At 38.0% G+C, this 18904-nt stretch overlaps 1 protein-coding gene across 2 annotated transcripts in view; it reads left to right on the top strand.

Moving 5' to 3' along the window:
- The window catches only part of cacna2d3a (calcium channel, voltage-dependent, alpha 2/delta subunit 3a), a 149889-nt gene that overhangs the window by 46987 nt on the left and 83998 nt on the right, over positions 1–18904 (top strand). For both annotated transcript variants that reach the window (XM_030138599.1, XM_030138598.1), the window contains exon 4: positions 3397–3456. In XM_030138599.1, the coding sequence (XP_029994459.1) occupies positions 3397–3456 (60 nt within the window). The remainder of the gene's footprint in view (positions 1–3396; positions 3457–18904) is intronic.

The following is an 18904-nucleotide window of genomic DNA, read 5'->3' as shown; positions in this document are numbered from 1 at the left end:
ATATGGACCCTCATTTTTCATTTGATTAAATTATGTAAATATCTAAATAGGAAAATCCAGGTTTAGTCACTAAATTAAGACCTTTGTCCTTCATCTTTAGGGCATTCCAAAATTCATTAATATTTAGCTGTGTTTTGATTTATTAATTTCCTTGATATTTTGCTTATTGCTTTTCTGAATTGTTTTTTTTTTTCTCCGCAATGTGAGTATGATTATTCACTCAGCACCATTGTAAATGAGGCCTTTACCTTAAAATGCTCTGAGTTAAAATAAAGGTTGATTGAATGAATGCGTGAACTTTCAATGCATTGTTTCCCACTCAGAGAAACAAACAGACAAATAAAATGAGCCTGAGGGAATTAAGAGAAAATGCTGTCTGACCTGGCTCAGACCATCCAGGTTGGGTCTAATCAGGTCTGTGCCAAGAATCAAAGCTCTGTAGTGAAGACACAGACCAGCAGAGGCACATCAGGGAAATGCCAGACTCTTCTTTTAGCGCTAACAAATCTAATCCAGTTACCACAGCAAGTCTTGTTAGCTCTGTGTGTTCAGCTTTTACCCTGTCAGCTGAAGTGAAGGCTTGTGAATGTGTATGTTTCTGTGTGTGTGTTTTCTAGGAGAACAACAGGCCCTGCTTCTCTGACTGTGTCAGTTTAATTATTGTTGTCATCTCGTACCAAGCCTGCGTCTCGACAGAATGACTTGAGAAGAAAAGTCATTTCCTCTCTCTTTTTAAATTGCATCATACACTTTGGCAGGACCACCTATTGATAAAAAGACATGGCAGGCCCATTTGAATATAAGTGACACACGCAAACACATTCAGAGTCAGCCAAGTCACACTTCCATACACCCACAGTAACAGGAAAACAAACACACCACCTGTAGTGCTCATCCTTGTGATATGTTGAAATTGAAATTCACAGGAGGGAAAAGCACCTACTTATCTCTAATCTATATTTCAATTGGAAAAACTCCCTGCAAGCATGGGAGTTATTTTTACCCAAGAGTTTTAACTCAAATCCTCATGCATGTTAAATTACACAACATGAATAATAAGCCAGAACCAATTACATGCAAGTCAGAATAAAACGTTTAAATGATAAACAGAGTGCAGGACAGATTGAGGGGCAGGTGTCGCTTTTATGAGATGAGCTAAAGCAGGTTACTTCGTACTCATGCACATAACTAGAAGGCCTCATTTCAGTTTACTTTCTACAATGTGGTCTTTTTACTGCCATCTCACAGCTTCATATTGACACATACATACATTTAGTCTTTTATGTGCATTTAGTTTTTATCATGCACACACTGACATACTCTCACATTCAATGATTGGCATTTACAAAAACGGCTGCAAGGCAGAATAGGTCAAAGGGCTAGTATCTTAACATGTGTCAACTGAGAAATACATTAGCGCTCACACATGCACACAAATACACATGCAGCATCACCCACTCAGAAATGCTTAAAAGTGTGTTTCTATCAACACCCGCTTTGCAGGCACTGTCTGACATTTCGCTGGGAGTGTGAGGCTAAGCGTTCAGACCTTTAGTGAATGTTATTCTCTCATTCCTCTCTCATCCTTTCTTTATTCCACCGTCCTTATCTCTGTTTGTTCCTGGAGCTTGCTTTGTTGTGGATTTCCAGCATGTGCACCTGCCCAGGGTTTTGCGGTGCCTCTTAATGCTCTGCTGCTCACACTCATACACGCTCACATAGTTTGACACAGCCACGAGACTATATAACATGACTCTAAATAAAATCGAAAGAGTCCATGCCCTTACTGCCATAGAGGACATAGAGGAGTACACTGCGTCTTTTGTGGTGGTGGTCTCAGCATGCCAGAAAGAGGGAAGGAAGCAGAACTAATGTATACAGGAATTGATAGTGGAATGGAAGAAAGCGCAAAATAAAATGCAACAATATGCAATGACCAGGTGTGTTGCTATGGTGAAGGAAATGATTGGCCAGGCACTAGATTATAGTGTTCGCTTCCCAAAAAGGCTTGCCCGCACACAAAGCTGTTGCACAACATACACACGCACAGACACACATGTGGCCAAGCTGAAATAAGCTGGCTGATTGCAGTAGTTTTATGGCTAAAGCCATTTGAATGGAAATGCAAAAGGAAAGTGCATTACCAAAACTCATGGACACCAGGGCCAGCTGTGAATGAGAGAAATGACTTACTATGAGAACTTACACAGTTGGAAGTAGATAGAAGTGCCTTTGTGTGTGTGTGTGTGTGTGTGTGTGTGTTTGTGTGTGTGTTTGTGTGTGTGTGTGTGTGTGTGTGTGTGTGTGTGTCTGAGAAAGAGAGCACATGACAGAAAGACAAAATTATTCCATAGTTCATTTAGTTGTAATGCTAGTGTAGTGGTGCTAGGCATGAATTGTTTTAACACTTTTACAACATTATTATTGTGGATTAATTCATCAAGAGGTCCATAATTAATTAAGTTGTGTGTTAGGTCTAATGTTCACTTGAGTTGAATACACAGACACATACTTTGCACACCATTATAACAGTTATACTTCAAATGTGCAAATGAAATCATGTATATGTATAAGTTTTTTTTTGTTTTGTTTTGTTTTTCCATGACTTCTTACCACCTGTTTTATTTCTAGAGCTAAGGAAGATTACTTTATCTTGGTGCATATTTGAAATAAACTAAACTAAAAAAAAAAAAAGAAAAAATACTAATTATGCATGGAAATTACTGTTTTAGATATGGCTCTGTTTTGGCTAAAAAATGTATAATATCACTGTAAATTGCCTCAATTTTTTGCATGATTTTTTTCCCTAACAGTGAGAAAACCTTGCTTTCAAAGAAGGCTATTTCACTCTGATTACTGTCTATTGTGATGACAGTAGTAACATGTAGCTTACTTTTTACAAAAACTGTTTTCAGATAATGATTGATGACCTAAGAGCAAGAAAAAGAAAAAGGAGAAATAGAAATAGAAAAGGCATAACACTAATTTAAAGGCGCACAGATACCAACAACACACGACCGACACACAGCAGCAGGATGATGATGACGGCTGGTTCTTGTATGTTTATTGGTGTTTTTGAGTGTGTGAAACAGAGTGCATGTGTAAAACAGTATAAACCGATGATGAGTTTGCTGTAGTAGTGTCCAAAGAACCTGAGGCAGTCATTTCCTCGACCACCGAACAGTTTAGGAAAATAGGCTCTTTACACGAGATGGCAAAAAGTGTATCTGTGTGGCGTCCTGAGGGGTTTTCAGTGATGCTCTAAGGGGTACTTAATGGAAGCTGGAAAGCTACTTTTCATGTGGATGTTGCTCCTGCTCCTATTTTTGACCCACTAATCAATTCAGCTTTGAAATAAAATTATTACATTTATATTTCTTTCTTTTTTTTCTGTAGAGGCTGGTGGAGGCAGCAGAAGAGGCCCACCTACAACATGAAGAGGATCCAAACCTACAGGTATGTGTTAGTTTGTATGTATGTTTATATGCAACCTGGACATACAAATATCATCACATTTACTATATATCTGGGTGTCATGGCAAAAGTACCATGATATCACAATAAACATTGTCATTATGATATTACCACAATAAATTTTAAAGGCTGTGTTTTGTGAAAGTTAAGGAAACTAACAGTGAGATGAAAACAAAACTTTTTTTAAAGTCATGTAACAAAGCGTAACCCCCATAATGTCTGATTTTGTGATTCACTGCTTTGTTAATTAAAATAATGAAAGTCTATATGGATGCTTCTATGAAACTGGTACCTAAAAATTCAAATCAGATGCAGACTAATCAACTAATCCTATCAATGCATGTAAATAATTGGTGTAAAATACAGTTTGTCATCTTTTCATGGTCATCAGATATGACCCATTTGGACATTCAGAGGCTCCGTAGTGAACGTGCAAAACAGCGTCATCTTCTACAACATTGATTCACCAGTAAAAATCTACAATTTATCACCAGTTTGATAATTGACAGTGGATAGAGATATTTGGTTTATGTTCAGTTAATGACGTGTACTGATAAAGTAACTTTTTCTTTGATTTTTTTTGACATAATAACCCTCAACTTTAATCTGAGCTTTTATGAACATCTATGTGATCATTTCACTTCATTTATTTTGTTCATGGTTGTGCATTTCATCAGCAGACATTCAATAATCATCGAGTGAACAAACATATACACACCCATGCTCAAAAAGGAGCAGGATGAAGAAAATCTTATATTTCCTGACCCCCTCTAAACAATAATAGCCTTAATGGTTAGCCATACACAACTAGCTATACAATCATACTGTATAAAGTCAGACACACCAAACAAAATACATCCAAAGATAATACAAAATGAATACAAAACCAAGCGCAAAACTACATGTCCAGGAAGTACAAAACATAGGAAAATATATACCTGACGAAATGATGCAAAACCATTATGATACCAGTAAATTAAGTATAAGGAAACACCTGATTTTCACTTAAAAACGCAAAATGCAAAGGATAATATTATAATAAATGGTGATAAAACACTTAAGAAAGGTTAAATAGAGAGAGAAAAAAAAATTTTTTTTGGAATTTCCTTCTGAATTTCTTTCTGGGTTAAACCACATTTGTTTTAAAAACATGGATTGTCTATGCTGCAGTGTAACCCCCAAATTTCAGTAGAACAAATCTAACTGTCAGTTAAGGTGTCATGATGAAGCCTCCGAATGTGTCATACAAACCCAAGATGGAATGTACGTGGGAAGCATCTGAACTATTTTGTCAGACAAACACATTTTCAGTCTGAAACATAAATCATGAATTATTTATTGCATTATATCAAAGTCAAATTCCTACTCAAACGCTCACCAAATTTTTAGACTGTTCCCTGAGTTGCACCCTCAGTTCTAAACACTTGTGGAAGTGCAAATGTATTTACCTAATCATATCTGTATGCACACCCCCAAACCCAGCCTCTGCGCGCATAGTTCTGCCTCAAATCCATTTGAGCAGCTTTAATTTTTTGTGTGAGGGTATGTGTGACAGAGAGCGATGCATGGTATATGTGTGTGTGTGTGAGTGTGAGTGTGGATGTGTGATGTTTTTGCCGGAGTTGTGCACATCACGCTCATCTCTGAATTGCGTTTATTAAAGTAGGAGGAGCAACAGTACAGATTTGAGCTTTAAAGAGGAAATATGATGCTAAGCTGACTTGGGAGTATTTTCTGCTAAACTACTTATGAAGTCTGTACAGCGTGTGTGTTACGTGTGCCTGTGGTGGTGAGTGTGTGTTTATTCTGTCAGCTCTTTAAGGCATTACAGTGAATGCCCTGTGGTTTTCTGCTGTCATGCACCATTAAGGATCAATTACTGAATTTTACCCCTTACTGTTGTCCCTCTGTGAACCCTCCCTCTCATAGCACCCTCTTTTTCTTCACTTCATCTCACTCTTTCCTCTCTTTTGGTCACTTACTTGATTTTTCCCTCCTTTGGTGCTTACGTAACATCTCAAAGAGTATTTAAACTTGTTGTTTGTGATCCAGTTCTGTCTGAATGGTGTATTATTTTCACATTTATCCAAGCATCCTATTGCATCATGAAGTGCAGATAGACTGATAATTAACCCTTTCATGCATACTGGTCACTACAGTGGACAGTTATTCTACAGCTGTTCTCTTGTATATTCATGGATTTTATTATTTTAGTTCCATATCAACCAATACAGTGGACGCCTATGCATCATCCCATACGCTGCAATTCATAGCTTTACTGTAACTTTGCTGTTTTTGATAAACCTGATCTGCACTAACATGTTTGAGTGCAAATCAGCTGTTTGTTATTGTTATTAGACTGTAGTTTTTTTGTGCATATTATCAATAAAGTGAGTAATAACTAATATTAGAGTATGTTAAAATGTGACAAAACAACAAATTAGCAGCATTTAAAAACAATTATTTCATAGTTTTCGCTCAGTATATCAGTAAATACATATTCCTTTGCTTCAAAAATTAAATGCGTGATGTCAAGCCCCGTGGATATTTTTGCAACTCCATGAAAAATAGGTTCATAAAAAATTTTTCAATCGCATTGTGTTTTTTATGCCTAAAGAGGAATAAAAACACTTGGGAAAAATATCTTGATTAGGGTCAAAAAATGGTATTCAAAATCTCTCTGACGGGACATTTTAGAGACAATTTGACCAATTTTTGCTTCAGTTGGATCATAAGGGATTATCCAAAACAAGGAGCTACTTTACTACTTTATAGTGAAATAAACATTGGAATGGCAATCAATTAAAATTCGCTCTCTGACTGGACATTGCCGTGTTTTGACCCATTAAAATTCTCATAATTCATGCATGAAAGGGTTAATATATAGGAAGACATCACCTGCTTCTATCTAAAGTCCAAGATAAGCAATAAGATGAATCCCTAAAACAATGCAGCCACTTAAAATTTTTTGATTGAAAGGTGTTTTTTATGAATTGGTCAGATCGTGTCTCTTTATCATCATAAGTACATTCATGTGGAGTCCACTTGTACAATCAATCACAGCTTATTATAGTAGGTTCATTGAGCGCTATTTTTAAATTCAGTATATCATCATATTAATGGACACCACACACACACACACACTAAATTAAAATGCTCTCATGCAACTTAGTGCTTTACATACATTAGTACGTAAGCTAGTACCCTGCCCATGCTAGTGAAATGAAAGTATAAGTATAAACAGTGTGATCATGAACACTGCATGTGCATCTAAACATATCAGTCAGTATGTGTGTAATCCATTTGTGTAGCTTCAGGGACAGTAACATTGTTCACAGCGGTGCTTTATGGCAGTAATTACTTTGGAGCATCGAGATAAACCCAGAAAAGTGATCGTCTCTTTGTTTCAGCCTTAATGACACAGCTACAGGGCTGATGGAGAATCTCTACTGTAACATAGGGTTTTCCCACATCTATGGAAGAGTGAGATGGGTGCTACTATGAAACTGGGTTAATTTGGGTACCTGGTACTTTGCCAGCTTTTTTAGACCTAATAATAAAAGAGAAATTTAGACATATTTCCCCCCAGGATGTACCTAATGATGACCTCAGATAAATGCAAAAAAATAATAGTCTTGCTCTGAGCCATCCCAAAATTAATGAATTTTTAATAAAATATTGGGGCCAAAATTGGGACATGAAAAACTACCTAGGTGTCAGTGCATTTGATCTGGAAAACATGGCTTGAAATTGTCTTATATACTGCTACAAATAAAGACAATGGGCCAGATCTATCAAAGGTTTGCGCGTATTAAAACATGTGCAAACTCATTGCACACGCAAAAAAAATGTACAAACTGATTTACTAACAGTGCGCAGTAAGGGTTGCGTTTTTCAAAGGTGCAAAATAGCACGTCTGATCCAGTTAGTACATTTGCCACAATGAATATGCAGTCTGGGGCGTTTACACGGAGTTGTGCGTGTGCTGGGAGGAGAAAATGTAAATATATTAATTTAGCACACGCAAAGTGATTTATCGAACCCGAAAGCAATTTTGCTGATAGAAACTGCGTCTATATTTAACACGTCTCAACAGGAGGTGCAAATGGTTTGGATGCGTAATTGTGCACACGTGGCTGCAGTTAGGAGACATCGAAATGATGAAATGAGATGCAGAGAACGCATTTTTCACCCTTGTGTGAACATTTTTGGAGTGATGGAAGAGAAAATAATTGAGACATATGCACCCCCCCCCCCCTCCCCCCCCCCCCCCACACACACACACACACACACACTTTACGGGACTCTTTTCCACTCCTGATGATTGTAATTAAAAATACGCACTGACATTCGGCTACAGTGTGACAAAATTATGTGCGAGTGACAGTCATTCAATCCAACTACCCCCCCGTACACATACACACACACACCTTTAAAATGAAAAAAAATGAATGAATGAATGAGTCATGCAATACCGTCTATGACAAAACTCCTCCAACGTTACGTTTCCGTGCATCTGGATCATTCAGTCACTGTTCCCATTAGTGCTGGTTTATCCCACAGCAGTTTTTACAGCATATTGTCTCCAGTAGCGCACGCAAAACTCTCATTTAAATAGGGTGGTCTCCAAGACTTTGCACCTGTTGTAATTTGCACAAGCAATCTTTATAAATCACCCGCAAACCGTGGTCACACCCCACATGCAAAATTCTAGATTGCGCAAGCATATTACTACACGCAAATTGGGATCTTACTAGGTTTAGCCCAATGTGTTAAATATAAGGATCCTAGTGGTTTTTCTAATCCAGACGTGGGTTTTTTATGAATGTGTCATTACAAGTTCCGCGTGTAACCCACTGTGTCCACTGGCGTTACATGTGGAACCTGCCCATTTAAACACATATAAATCGTGAATGATTTTGCAACAGCGGTCATTTTTGTGAAACACTCTGCCTTTCATAATAAGTTTGATTCCTGAAATGTACCTGTGAGAGAATGAAAGGATATTCCAAAAAACAGTAGCATGTAATTTTCATGTCCTTTTTACTGTTACATGTGGATTTTTGTATAAAAATAATATAAAAATGTGTTTTTTCTGAAAAAAGTTTCTCTTTTATCTCAGTAAATATTTATTTTTAAAACAGACCCAAAGTGCTTCCAAACTTGCTTTATAACATTATTCTATATCTGGCTTGAATTTTTTGCCCCTATGTCCTGTTTTTAGGGACCAGTTTCACAGAAGCACCCAATTACGGATCACTGATCAGGTTCAGTCAGACCCTCGACTCCTTGACCTTGTAGTTTGATATGAAAGCTTGGAAAAGTGGGTTTTCTCTTCCACGGCAGCATGAAATGTTCTCAGGTCATCTGTTTTTATACTGTATGTAATCTTTGAGTTGAACCAAAAGGAGAGAGCAGCCCCTGAGTCAAAAAAAATTGGACTCCACATACAAAGTTAGTGGTAAAGAAACTGTCACTTGAGTAAATAAGTTATTGATAAGTCAAAAAAAGTACTGACAAAGAAATCTGGTAATATTCCCATTTATTCCTTTGGGTGTATAAATATCAGTATGTATGAGCACCTATGGGTTGATTTGATGAGATAAAATGCAATACAATAAAATACAACAAAATAAAATAATAGATAAAACACAGCACATCATATCACTTTAAGTTCTGGATTTTTTCCCCTGTGTTTTCTGAAGTTAAATGCAGAATTCAATCACGGAATTATCCAAATAATCAGCAGATTACTTGATGAGAAAAGCACCCTTTACAGATTCTTATGAGCCACTCTTCTTTCATCACACTTTCCTCTCATTTTCATCATTATCTCAGTCTCACTCCAAGATCCTGTCTGTATAATCCTCCTATTGTTCATTGTCTGCTATGAGTGACACTGATTTAACATTACCACAAGCACTTTGGTAACACTTTACCTATTTACGCTGCTTGTTTGGTTAGGTCAGTTAAAGAGGATGACTGACAAGGAAAGCTACTTTTTAGCTGTTGTCGTCATGCAGCATCCGGCGTCGTCGTCTGTCATCCGTTACAAAAATTTCAATCATCTTCTTCTTCGAAACTACAATTCTGATTGACTTCAAACTTGGTATACAGCTTCTTTATGATGATGTCAGCAAAAGTTAGTGAAATTATTTGGATCCGGATCTGATTCTGGATTTGGTGCGACTTTGAAAAATTTCCCCGTTATAAGACATAGGAAGTGGATCGCTGCAATAACTCAGTAAATATAAATGATATCCAGTGTAAATTTCTACAGTCCAGCTCTGATGGGGAGATGACCAAAACATAATGTCCACATGCTGATCAGGATCTTCTTCTGGATCTGGGAACTTATGGAAAATTTAACATGGGCGCTTATGGGGAAAAAATTTCAATCGTCTTCTTCTCCTAAACTCCAGTTCTGATTGACTTCAAACTTGGTATACAGCTTCTTTATGATGATGTCAACACAAGGTATTGAAATTATTTCAATCTGGATCTGATTCTGGATTTGGTGCGACTTTGAAAAATTTTCCCATTATAACAGATAGGAAGTGGATTGATGCAGTAAATCAGTATCAATGATATCAAGTTGGAATTTGAATTTTTTACAGATCTGTTTGGAATATGACCAAAACATGGGCTATTTCTGTAATATAATAAATATGCATAACTGGGTGATAAATGGCATCTGGATACATTTCCCAGAGCTTTTAATTTGGCCGGTAAGCTACAGGGCCATTGGTCCTATTTTTAAATGAAGTGTTGGTACAGTATGGAGAACCCCATTTAAAAAAAAAAAAAAGTGTAAAATGCATGATTTGCTTTGCAGTTGTCATAAATCCCCATTGTATTCACAGTAGGACATAGAAAACATGTTTCTGTTTGACCTAACTTACATACACTGATATATGTTTAACACAGTGTTTAAACTAAGTACAATTTAACAAAAAAGTAAGATCATTTTGAATTTGATGAAAGTTGAAGTTGGGTGAATTTGGGTTGTAATGGTTGGGTTGGGTGGGGTATAGTGGTTTAGTACTTCTGCCTCCCAGCTAAGGGTCAGGGTTCGATTCTCAGTCTGCCTTTCTGTGTTGAGTTTACCTGTTCTCTCCATGGTGTGTGAGTTTCCTCCAGGTCCTCCGGTTTCCCTCACCACTAAAAACCACTACATACAGGTGTCCCTGACCTCAGTGCTGATGTAGATCTGGAGTCGGTCTCCAAGCCCCTTCAAGGGCAGCTCACTACTCCTTGTGTTTCCCATGTTCAAATGCTAATGGTAGATACTGTGTGTTTTAACATGGGTACAATGCACAGGCCGAATTTCCCTACAGGGATAATAATGCGAGTTAACCTTTTTGTAACCTTTTTAACATTAGTAAGATCCCATACAGATCCTATATATTTTATGGAATTTATTACGTAACCTTCATACTCACAAAAAGGTCCCAGAATCAGCATTTAGATCCCAGTCCAACTGTGGGAGGTTCTGCTTCCTTTTCAGGCAGCACAAATTAATTCCCGCTTCACTGGCTCACTCATAATAGCAATAATAAGAAATTGTTTTCACATGGCTATCATTCTGCATTCATGTAACCCATGTGCCTATGATGAGATGTGTGTGCACATCTATAAGACATTTACGTGTTCTTGTTTATCCTTAGTTAAGCAGGTTTTTCAGTATTTCTTGGCAAATTATGTTACAGCTGTTAATTTTTCATCACTAATTGTGTTTGGAATTGCCTGAGCATAAAATGAAATCATTAGGTATTCTCTAGATGTGTCAAACAGCTGTAGTTTTTTGTGTTGCAGTTCAGATGTACGTATGCATGTGTATACCTGCATGTGTGTGCGCTCTGTGTGTGCACCTGTGTAGGTGTGCAGGTCTGTGTCTGTGTCTGCACTGCTCTGATGGTGGCATTTGTAATAGTGCTTTTTACTGCAGAACATGGTGAATAGATGGTAATTATCACCAGCTGTGCTAAAAATACCACATCCACGCTGTAGGGTGAAACCTCCTCCATCACTATTTGGGGTTTATTATAAAATGTTTGTGTGTTTTTTTGCTACTGGATACATATTTGGCTGGCAGCGGTTTGATAGGAATTTCCTTATCTATCCTTTCCAGAGCTCTTCTGCTTCCATGTGAAATTGGCACGGTAATCTTCTGCGATTTTCCTCCCTCGCTCTTTTACCCGCACTGCTCATGTACTGTAAATAGGAAAGCAGAGAGCAGTCTCCCATGCCCTCTGCAGCCAATGAAATCCTTCCTTGGAGGTTGGAGACAAACAACCAATTGCCAAGGCTGATGTTGACTGAAAATGTAGCCCCAGTCAGGAGGGAGCAGTAGGAGAGAAATGCTTAATCTCTCTCTCTCTCTCTCTCTCTCTCTCTCTCTTTTTTTTTTTTTTTTTACATCCTTTTGTTCATATAGTACCCTTCCTCTGTTATTACCGCCAAGTTTAGAGTAGTGGCTACATGCTTGTCTTTGCCAATTTACTTCTGTTTTTATTAGCAAAAATGATTTGAGGCGAGTGTCCCTGTATATCCTCTTTAGGGCTGCATGATATTGGGAAAAAAACTGACATTGCAATTTTTTATCCCTGCGATATATATTGCGATATGAAAAAAATACTCAGGAGGATATAATAGCCGCATGGTGAATGGTCAATGGTCAAACAAATTAGTTGTGTTTCCTCTAGTTGTGGACACAGGTACAAGGCACTGTCGACACAGAACATGTGTCTCAGTATCATCCTTCTTACAGCCAAAATAATTCTAGAGAACTGATGTTGCTTTTCTTTTTGGCACCAAGTCTTCGTTTTCGGGGTTGGTTTTTTTTTTCGTATTTTCTCTTGTCCGTTACTCATTTTTCAACGCACTCAATTTGGCCTGGTGGGGGGGGGGGGGGTGTTCTTCTGCTTCGGCAAACTGATTAAGATTGAATGTGACTGGTGGATCGCCGTGTGTCAGGTACCCTTGAAATTACATGAGAACAGGTTGAGTTCATTTGCCCCCAACATCGCACGACCTGCCATGTGACGATTACGCACAGGTACATCGCGATGACGATGTTCAAACGATATATCGTGCAGCTCTAATCCTCTTTACCACCTACTTCCATGGCCAGTGATGTACTGATAGAAGTTTTGATCCAGCTATTTAAAAGTCATAATGCACAAATACACCACACACATTCAAACACTCAAGCACTTTTTGTACAGTCATAATCCCCAGCTTTATAATAATATTATCATCATTGATATTAAAGTGGCACATTTGCTCATTTCTTTGCAGCAGACCTGTTTTCAGGTCAATGTTAAGTTGTGTAACGTAGCATATGAACCCCTCTTTTGCCTTTCCTCTGTGTTATTCACTCAATCTGCTTTCTTGTTTACTCACTGATTACCTGTATCCAAGCCCCCTGGTTGTTTTTTAGTCATATTTCCACCCCCCAAAAGTGGCGTCTTCTCCTTTCCTCACCGTGAAGAAGTAGAGGCAGGGAGGTGGATGATGAAAAGAGGAGGGTTTCACTGGAGATGAGAGTTAAAAGTGAACACCAGAAGGTGGAGCGTCACGGTCAAACCCCTGCTTCACATGGGGTCCCTTTTCTGTTTCTCTCTCCCTTGAGGCTATTGTGCTCATTGCAGCAGGACTATTTATCAAAATAAACAGTTTTTTTCCCCTTCTTTTAACAGTGACTTTGCACTCATGCAGTATGTAAGTAGGTATGCACACAGGGCTTTGATGATTTTGCTTGTGCAGGTGAGATAAAAAAAAAAAAAAAAAAACTCCATGGACCCTCTTTTCAGTGTAAGCATGTGTGTTTTTGCAGTTCAGATGTTTGTCACCGAAAGCACAATTTTGTCTATCATTACTCCTTTTGAAGCACCAAAAACTGTATTTGAGTCCGTTGTATGGTGCTTTGTTATCTGATGATTTTATGTGCTTGAAATAAAACTAAACTAACCAACTAACTGCTGCAATTTGAACAATAACCCAGATGTTTTAACAAAAAAATGGTCAAATACCATTAGCATCCAAATTAACTCTATTAGTAAGCAGCATCATGTACCAGCTGGATGTCAACACTGGAATGACAGCTAGTGATGTGCGGATCGATACTGAAATATTGATATCTCCGAAACCAGATCTTTACACTCTAGAATCGATTCACAAATGAAAATATTGATACTTTTGATACTTTGGTCATTTGAGGTAATGTACATCAGGAACACAGTGGAAAGTAGCTAAACTATTGGGATCTGGTCCAAATGATATGTGATTGGTGGGAACTACTTGTTCTTCCACCTGTGTAAGTGTGTACTGTGTCAGTCAACTCTGACTCACTTAGTCTGTACTAAGCAAAAAACAGAACAGATTAAAGGGAAAAACAGTAATATATGCTATTGTTCCTTAACAAAACCTTGTGAATGAGGGAACGTGTCGATGTTGGATGGTTTTGTTGAAGTGTTACATGTTTAGTATTTTCATGTTTAATGTTAACACGTTCATGTAATATAAATTTATATGAAAGTTTTCATTTTTAGAATAGTTCTTAATAATTAAACAGTAATTGCAGTCATATCTTGTATTTTTTATGAAGTTATGATTTGAAATACACTTTTTTGGGGGGGATTTTCCAGACGTTAAGTGTATTTGTACAAAGTCTTGGATTGGTATCAACGATACCAGCCTATATTTTACTTGGTATCAGGTTGGGAAGGAAATCCGTGGTATTGAACATCACTAATGACAGCTACTTACCTTTGAAATTGAATGGAAGTACAAATACTTAAATTCAACATTAATAATGTGGATGTGTGTAATAGCTTCCCACATAGGTCTTTATGTTTAAATCCTGATATTTTTATTCTTCCACAAAGGCACTGAGGTCAGTTATAACATTATGATCACTGACAGGCAAAGTGGTATTAATATTGATTATCTCATTCCAATGGGACCTGTCAGTGGGTTGGATATATTAGGCGGAAAGTGAGTGTTTAGCCCTCAATGTTGATGCGTTTGAAACAACAAAATGTGCAAGAATAGGGATGAGAGCAACTTTGACGAGGGAGAAATAGTGATGGTCAAATCAGTGGGTCAGAGCATCTCAGATGTTGTTGTTCATTCCCAGTGTAAAAGTGTAAAGTTGATAGAACCTACCAAAAGTATCTAAAGAACAACAACCAGATCTCAACCAATCAAGCACCTGTGGGAGCAGAACATTATTACTACATGTATAATTTTGTGTAGGTCCCATTTTTCCCACAAAACCATTTTTGACCTGAGGCCTAGACTCCACCAAACCTCTGAAGGTGTGCTGTGGTATCTGGACCAAGACGTTAGCAGCAGATCCCTGCAGTCCTGGAAGTGGAGAGGTGGACCTCCATGGATCAGATTTATTTGTCCAACACCTCCCACAGATGATCATTTGTCCTGAGATTGGGATGTCCTTCCTTAGTCTATTTTGGCCGGTACTAACCACTGCAGACTAGGAACACCCAACAAGACATGCAGATGTTGAGATGCTCTGACAATATGACTGACAATATGGACCTGGTCAAAGTCACTCAGTTCCTTATGTTGCTAATTTTGCTGCTTCCAGCACATCAGCTTTGAGGACTAAATGTTCACTTGCTGCCTAATATATCCAACCCACCGAAAGGTCCCAATGTGATGAATTAAACAGTTTTAAAACCACTTGTCCTGTCAGTGGTCATAATGTTATGGCTGATCGGTAATGTGGTAATTTGTAATGCAAAGAACTAAGAAAGAATATATAAGTATGGGCCTTTATTAATATACCAACTTTAGAAGAGCAACATGCAGTATACCATATATGAATATTGAAGACATCAATGGTATTTTGGTGTTAAATTAGTACACATATCACCCTAAAAGGATCTGTTTCCCTGGTTTATATTTTGATACAGTGAACTGAAATGTGCCTCACTGTTTACCTTTGCTAAGCCCTCCTCATCCTCTCTCTCTCTGCCTCTCTCTACCTCACTGAGTGAGTGGGTGCTGATGGTATGTGTGCGATCTCTCAGCGTAATGCACTGCAGCGTTAAAGATCAGGTCGTTAACACCATGATCAGGGAATGCATTAGTGGCACTAGGCACTCCTTCACTGTAATGCCGGAATGGCATAATTGACACATACACCCACATCTATACACACACACACACACACACACACACACACACACACACACACACACACATACACATTTCTACACACAGCCTAGGATGATAATCAGGACCATGCATGGATGCGCACATAGGCATACGGTATGGTCTGTCCCAGCTTCCACTGACACACACACCATTACTCCCACTCTAATGAAACTCAAAAACTGATCGCTGCAATTTTAATCACAATTAAAACCCACATGCTGTGAATTTAAATATGTCTGTTCGCAGACTAATTAACTGCTGTTTGTTTTACTTTTTACACTTTCCTTTAAATTCTCCATACTATGCATAAGCCTCTGGTGAGTTTTTTTGTTTTTTTTTTTTCCCATATTTACCCTTTCCCTTATTATGTTTTACTGAACTCATCATACACTCTACCTTTAAACCAAAACTACACAAGCAAGTAGAACAGTGAGAAATAAAAACAGTGACGTAAAGAAAATGAACTCCATTTCCAGATTTTGTCACAACAGTTATAATCTAAAAACATAACTAAACACACTCACACCTTAGAAAAACTGTACAGCACAGACTTCCTTGTGAACTTCCTAAATCTATTACAAATGCACTGTCAGAGTTATGTGACCACTAGAGGGAGTAGGGAGTCACTCTGTCAGCCTCTCGTAGTGTAGAAAATGCCACTGGGCCTTTGACCAAAATCAGTCAATGAGAACATGACAAGATGTGCTAACAGCCAGTGAAAGAGTCACAAAATGATAAAAGCTAGAAGCCCTGCTGTTGTTTCTACCACTGGACACAGCTCTAAAGGAAAAGAATCAAGATTGATGCTCAAAATAAATCATCATGAAGCTCATGAAGCTATTAAGTCATTATGTTGGCTAAGTTTGCTGTTTTCAAACCTATGACAGTTCTGATGTGTGGACTAGGGATGCTCCGATACTCAGTGTGTACTTGTACTCGTACTCGTAAAAGATATCCAATACAAATGCACCAATACCACTTGTGACATTCCCAGTTCAGTGCAGCAGGTAGGCGGCAGTGGAATAATGAGTGGGGAGTGTGAAGAGTGTAGAGATTTTTCAAAATAAATGACGGTGATAAAAGTAACGCTGACTGCAAGTAACGTTACAGACACAGACAGATACGGACGCAGCATTCATTCCATCTGTTTTCCAGGTGCTTGCGGATGCATAAACAGAATGAGAATACCAGCGGATGTACAGAGCGGTGCGGACTGCCGCCAACAGAAGTGAAAACAAAACTTATCGCTCATATATCTTTTCTCTTCTGCTGAAGCTAAGCTTTTAAACCTTGCCAGTGAAAACACTACAATACTAGTTTCACATTAGTGTTGCCTCTGTCGTCTCCATGTTTGTTATTACTGACTTTCTTCTTCTTCTTAAAAAACTACTCTTCTTCATGGTATTTGTCCAGTATGGTTAATTCAGAGTGGCGCCCCCTGGTGGATTAATTGAGAAACGCTCATTCCAACACATTAAATGTCAGCAGCAGCACTTTTTTCCAGTCAGACTAATGACAACAACAATAAAGCACATTTACAAAAGGAACTAAGAACTGGAATGGGGTTATTAAGTACTCGTATTGGCACTCGGTATCGGCAAGTACTCAAATGTAAGTACTCATACTCGGTCTGGAAAAAAGTGGTATCGGTGCATCCCTAGTTTGGACGATTTAAAATCTGGATCTGGAGCACAGCAACTGACAACACAAATGATGCAGGAAATGGCAGTGAAACCACCTAAAAACTGAGCTAAGCTAACAAAGCTATGATAAACTATCAGCAGATGCAGGATATATATTTGATGTATATATATATATATTTTATTATTAAATGTTATCAAGTAATTTCAGCTATTTAGTAAAAAAACAAACAGTGTTTGTTAATAGTCAGTGTCAAAGTCATGAATTGTATGAACACACTAATGAGCTAATTAGCAGTCCAACCAACAGACCATATATGTCTATGTCTGTGTCTATGTTTATATATTTCCCATCAGCCTTGCATGACAGGAAATGAAGTTAAAAACAGCAACGCTGCATTTACTAGCTTCAGTCCCTAGATATTGGTATTAATGTATTAATACATTTTAAAGAATGATATACCAAACATTTTTTATGTCAGTACTTATTAAATATAGGCCAACAAATTTTCCCAAAAGTCAGCTCTCTCCAGCATAAAAATACCACATCTAGAACGCGCTAGTACCTCTATATTAATGTTAACATCCGCTAATGCAGCTGTTACTGCGATTTTTATAAATACCAATAACTTCCTGACACTGAAATATTATTTTAATTTAGATAGTTGAATTCTTAAGTTTAATCACATATTAGTCAGTATTAGTTAGGATTCCTTTGTGTCACTAGATAGGTCACATCTTGGTCAACATACTAAACTGACAGATTTATGATCACAGGACTTACCTTAGGCACACTTTTAAATACACATGCCCACAGACGATCGTAAACAACAAGAGATAAGACGTAAACACTGTCAATGTGGGGTTTTACATAGAGTTGAGGTATCACATCTGCTTGACTTTAGAGTCAGATGACACTATTCCATTTTCTGTGACCTAGCCCACCTAGCACAAGGGGGTCAGCCCAGAATTTGAAGATCAGTTTGCAAGGATGATAAAAGTGATATGCATTGAATTTTCCAACAAAAGAACATTTTAACAGCACAATGCACTGACGGTGTAGTGAATGCATCTCCTTAAACGCAGCTACAACAGAGCCGTCTGTCAGGGAAAAAAAAAAACCCTTTTATTCAATAAACACGGAGGCCAAATTTTCACTCTGTACAGTTCTTATGGAAGAGGAAATGGACTGTAGAGGCCAAAACCATTTTTATACCATGTTGTAATCGTTGTTATTTATTTTTGCTGTAAAGTTGGCCATTTTAACATGAAGGTCAGTGGGGAGTGACTCACTTGTGGAGTCAGCCCCGAGTGGACAGTCCAGTTACTGCAGACTTTAACACTACTGCATTGGCTTCACTTTTCAGCACTGAAAACTGGAACACAAATTAAAGCTGCATTTCTGTTTGCCCTCTTGGCTTTTTAAACGAGAATTGCACAGGGTAGATTTGACATACACAATATAAATATACAAAGGTATCACTGAGCTATACATAGAATGATTTGATAGTGACAGGAACCAATAGAAAAGAAGCGCCTCAAGATAACAGAGCAGTGACATGTCAAATCTAAAATGGTGGGAAATTATATGAAAATAGTCACGGAGG

Source organism: Sphaeramia orbicularis, chromosome 7, assembly GCF_902148855.1.
Source record: "Sphaeramia orbicularis chromosome 7, fSphaOr1.1, whole genome shotgun sequence".
Taxonomy (NCBI): Eukaryota; Metazoa; Chordata; class Actinopteri; order Kurtiformes; family Apogonidae; genus Sphaeramia; species Sphaeramia orbicularis.
This window is presented reverse-complemented; position numbering and strand designations above follow the sequence as displayed.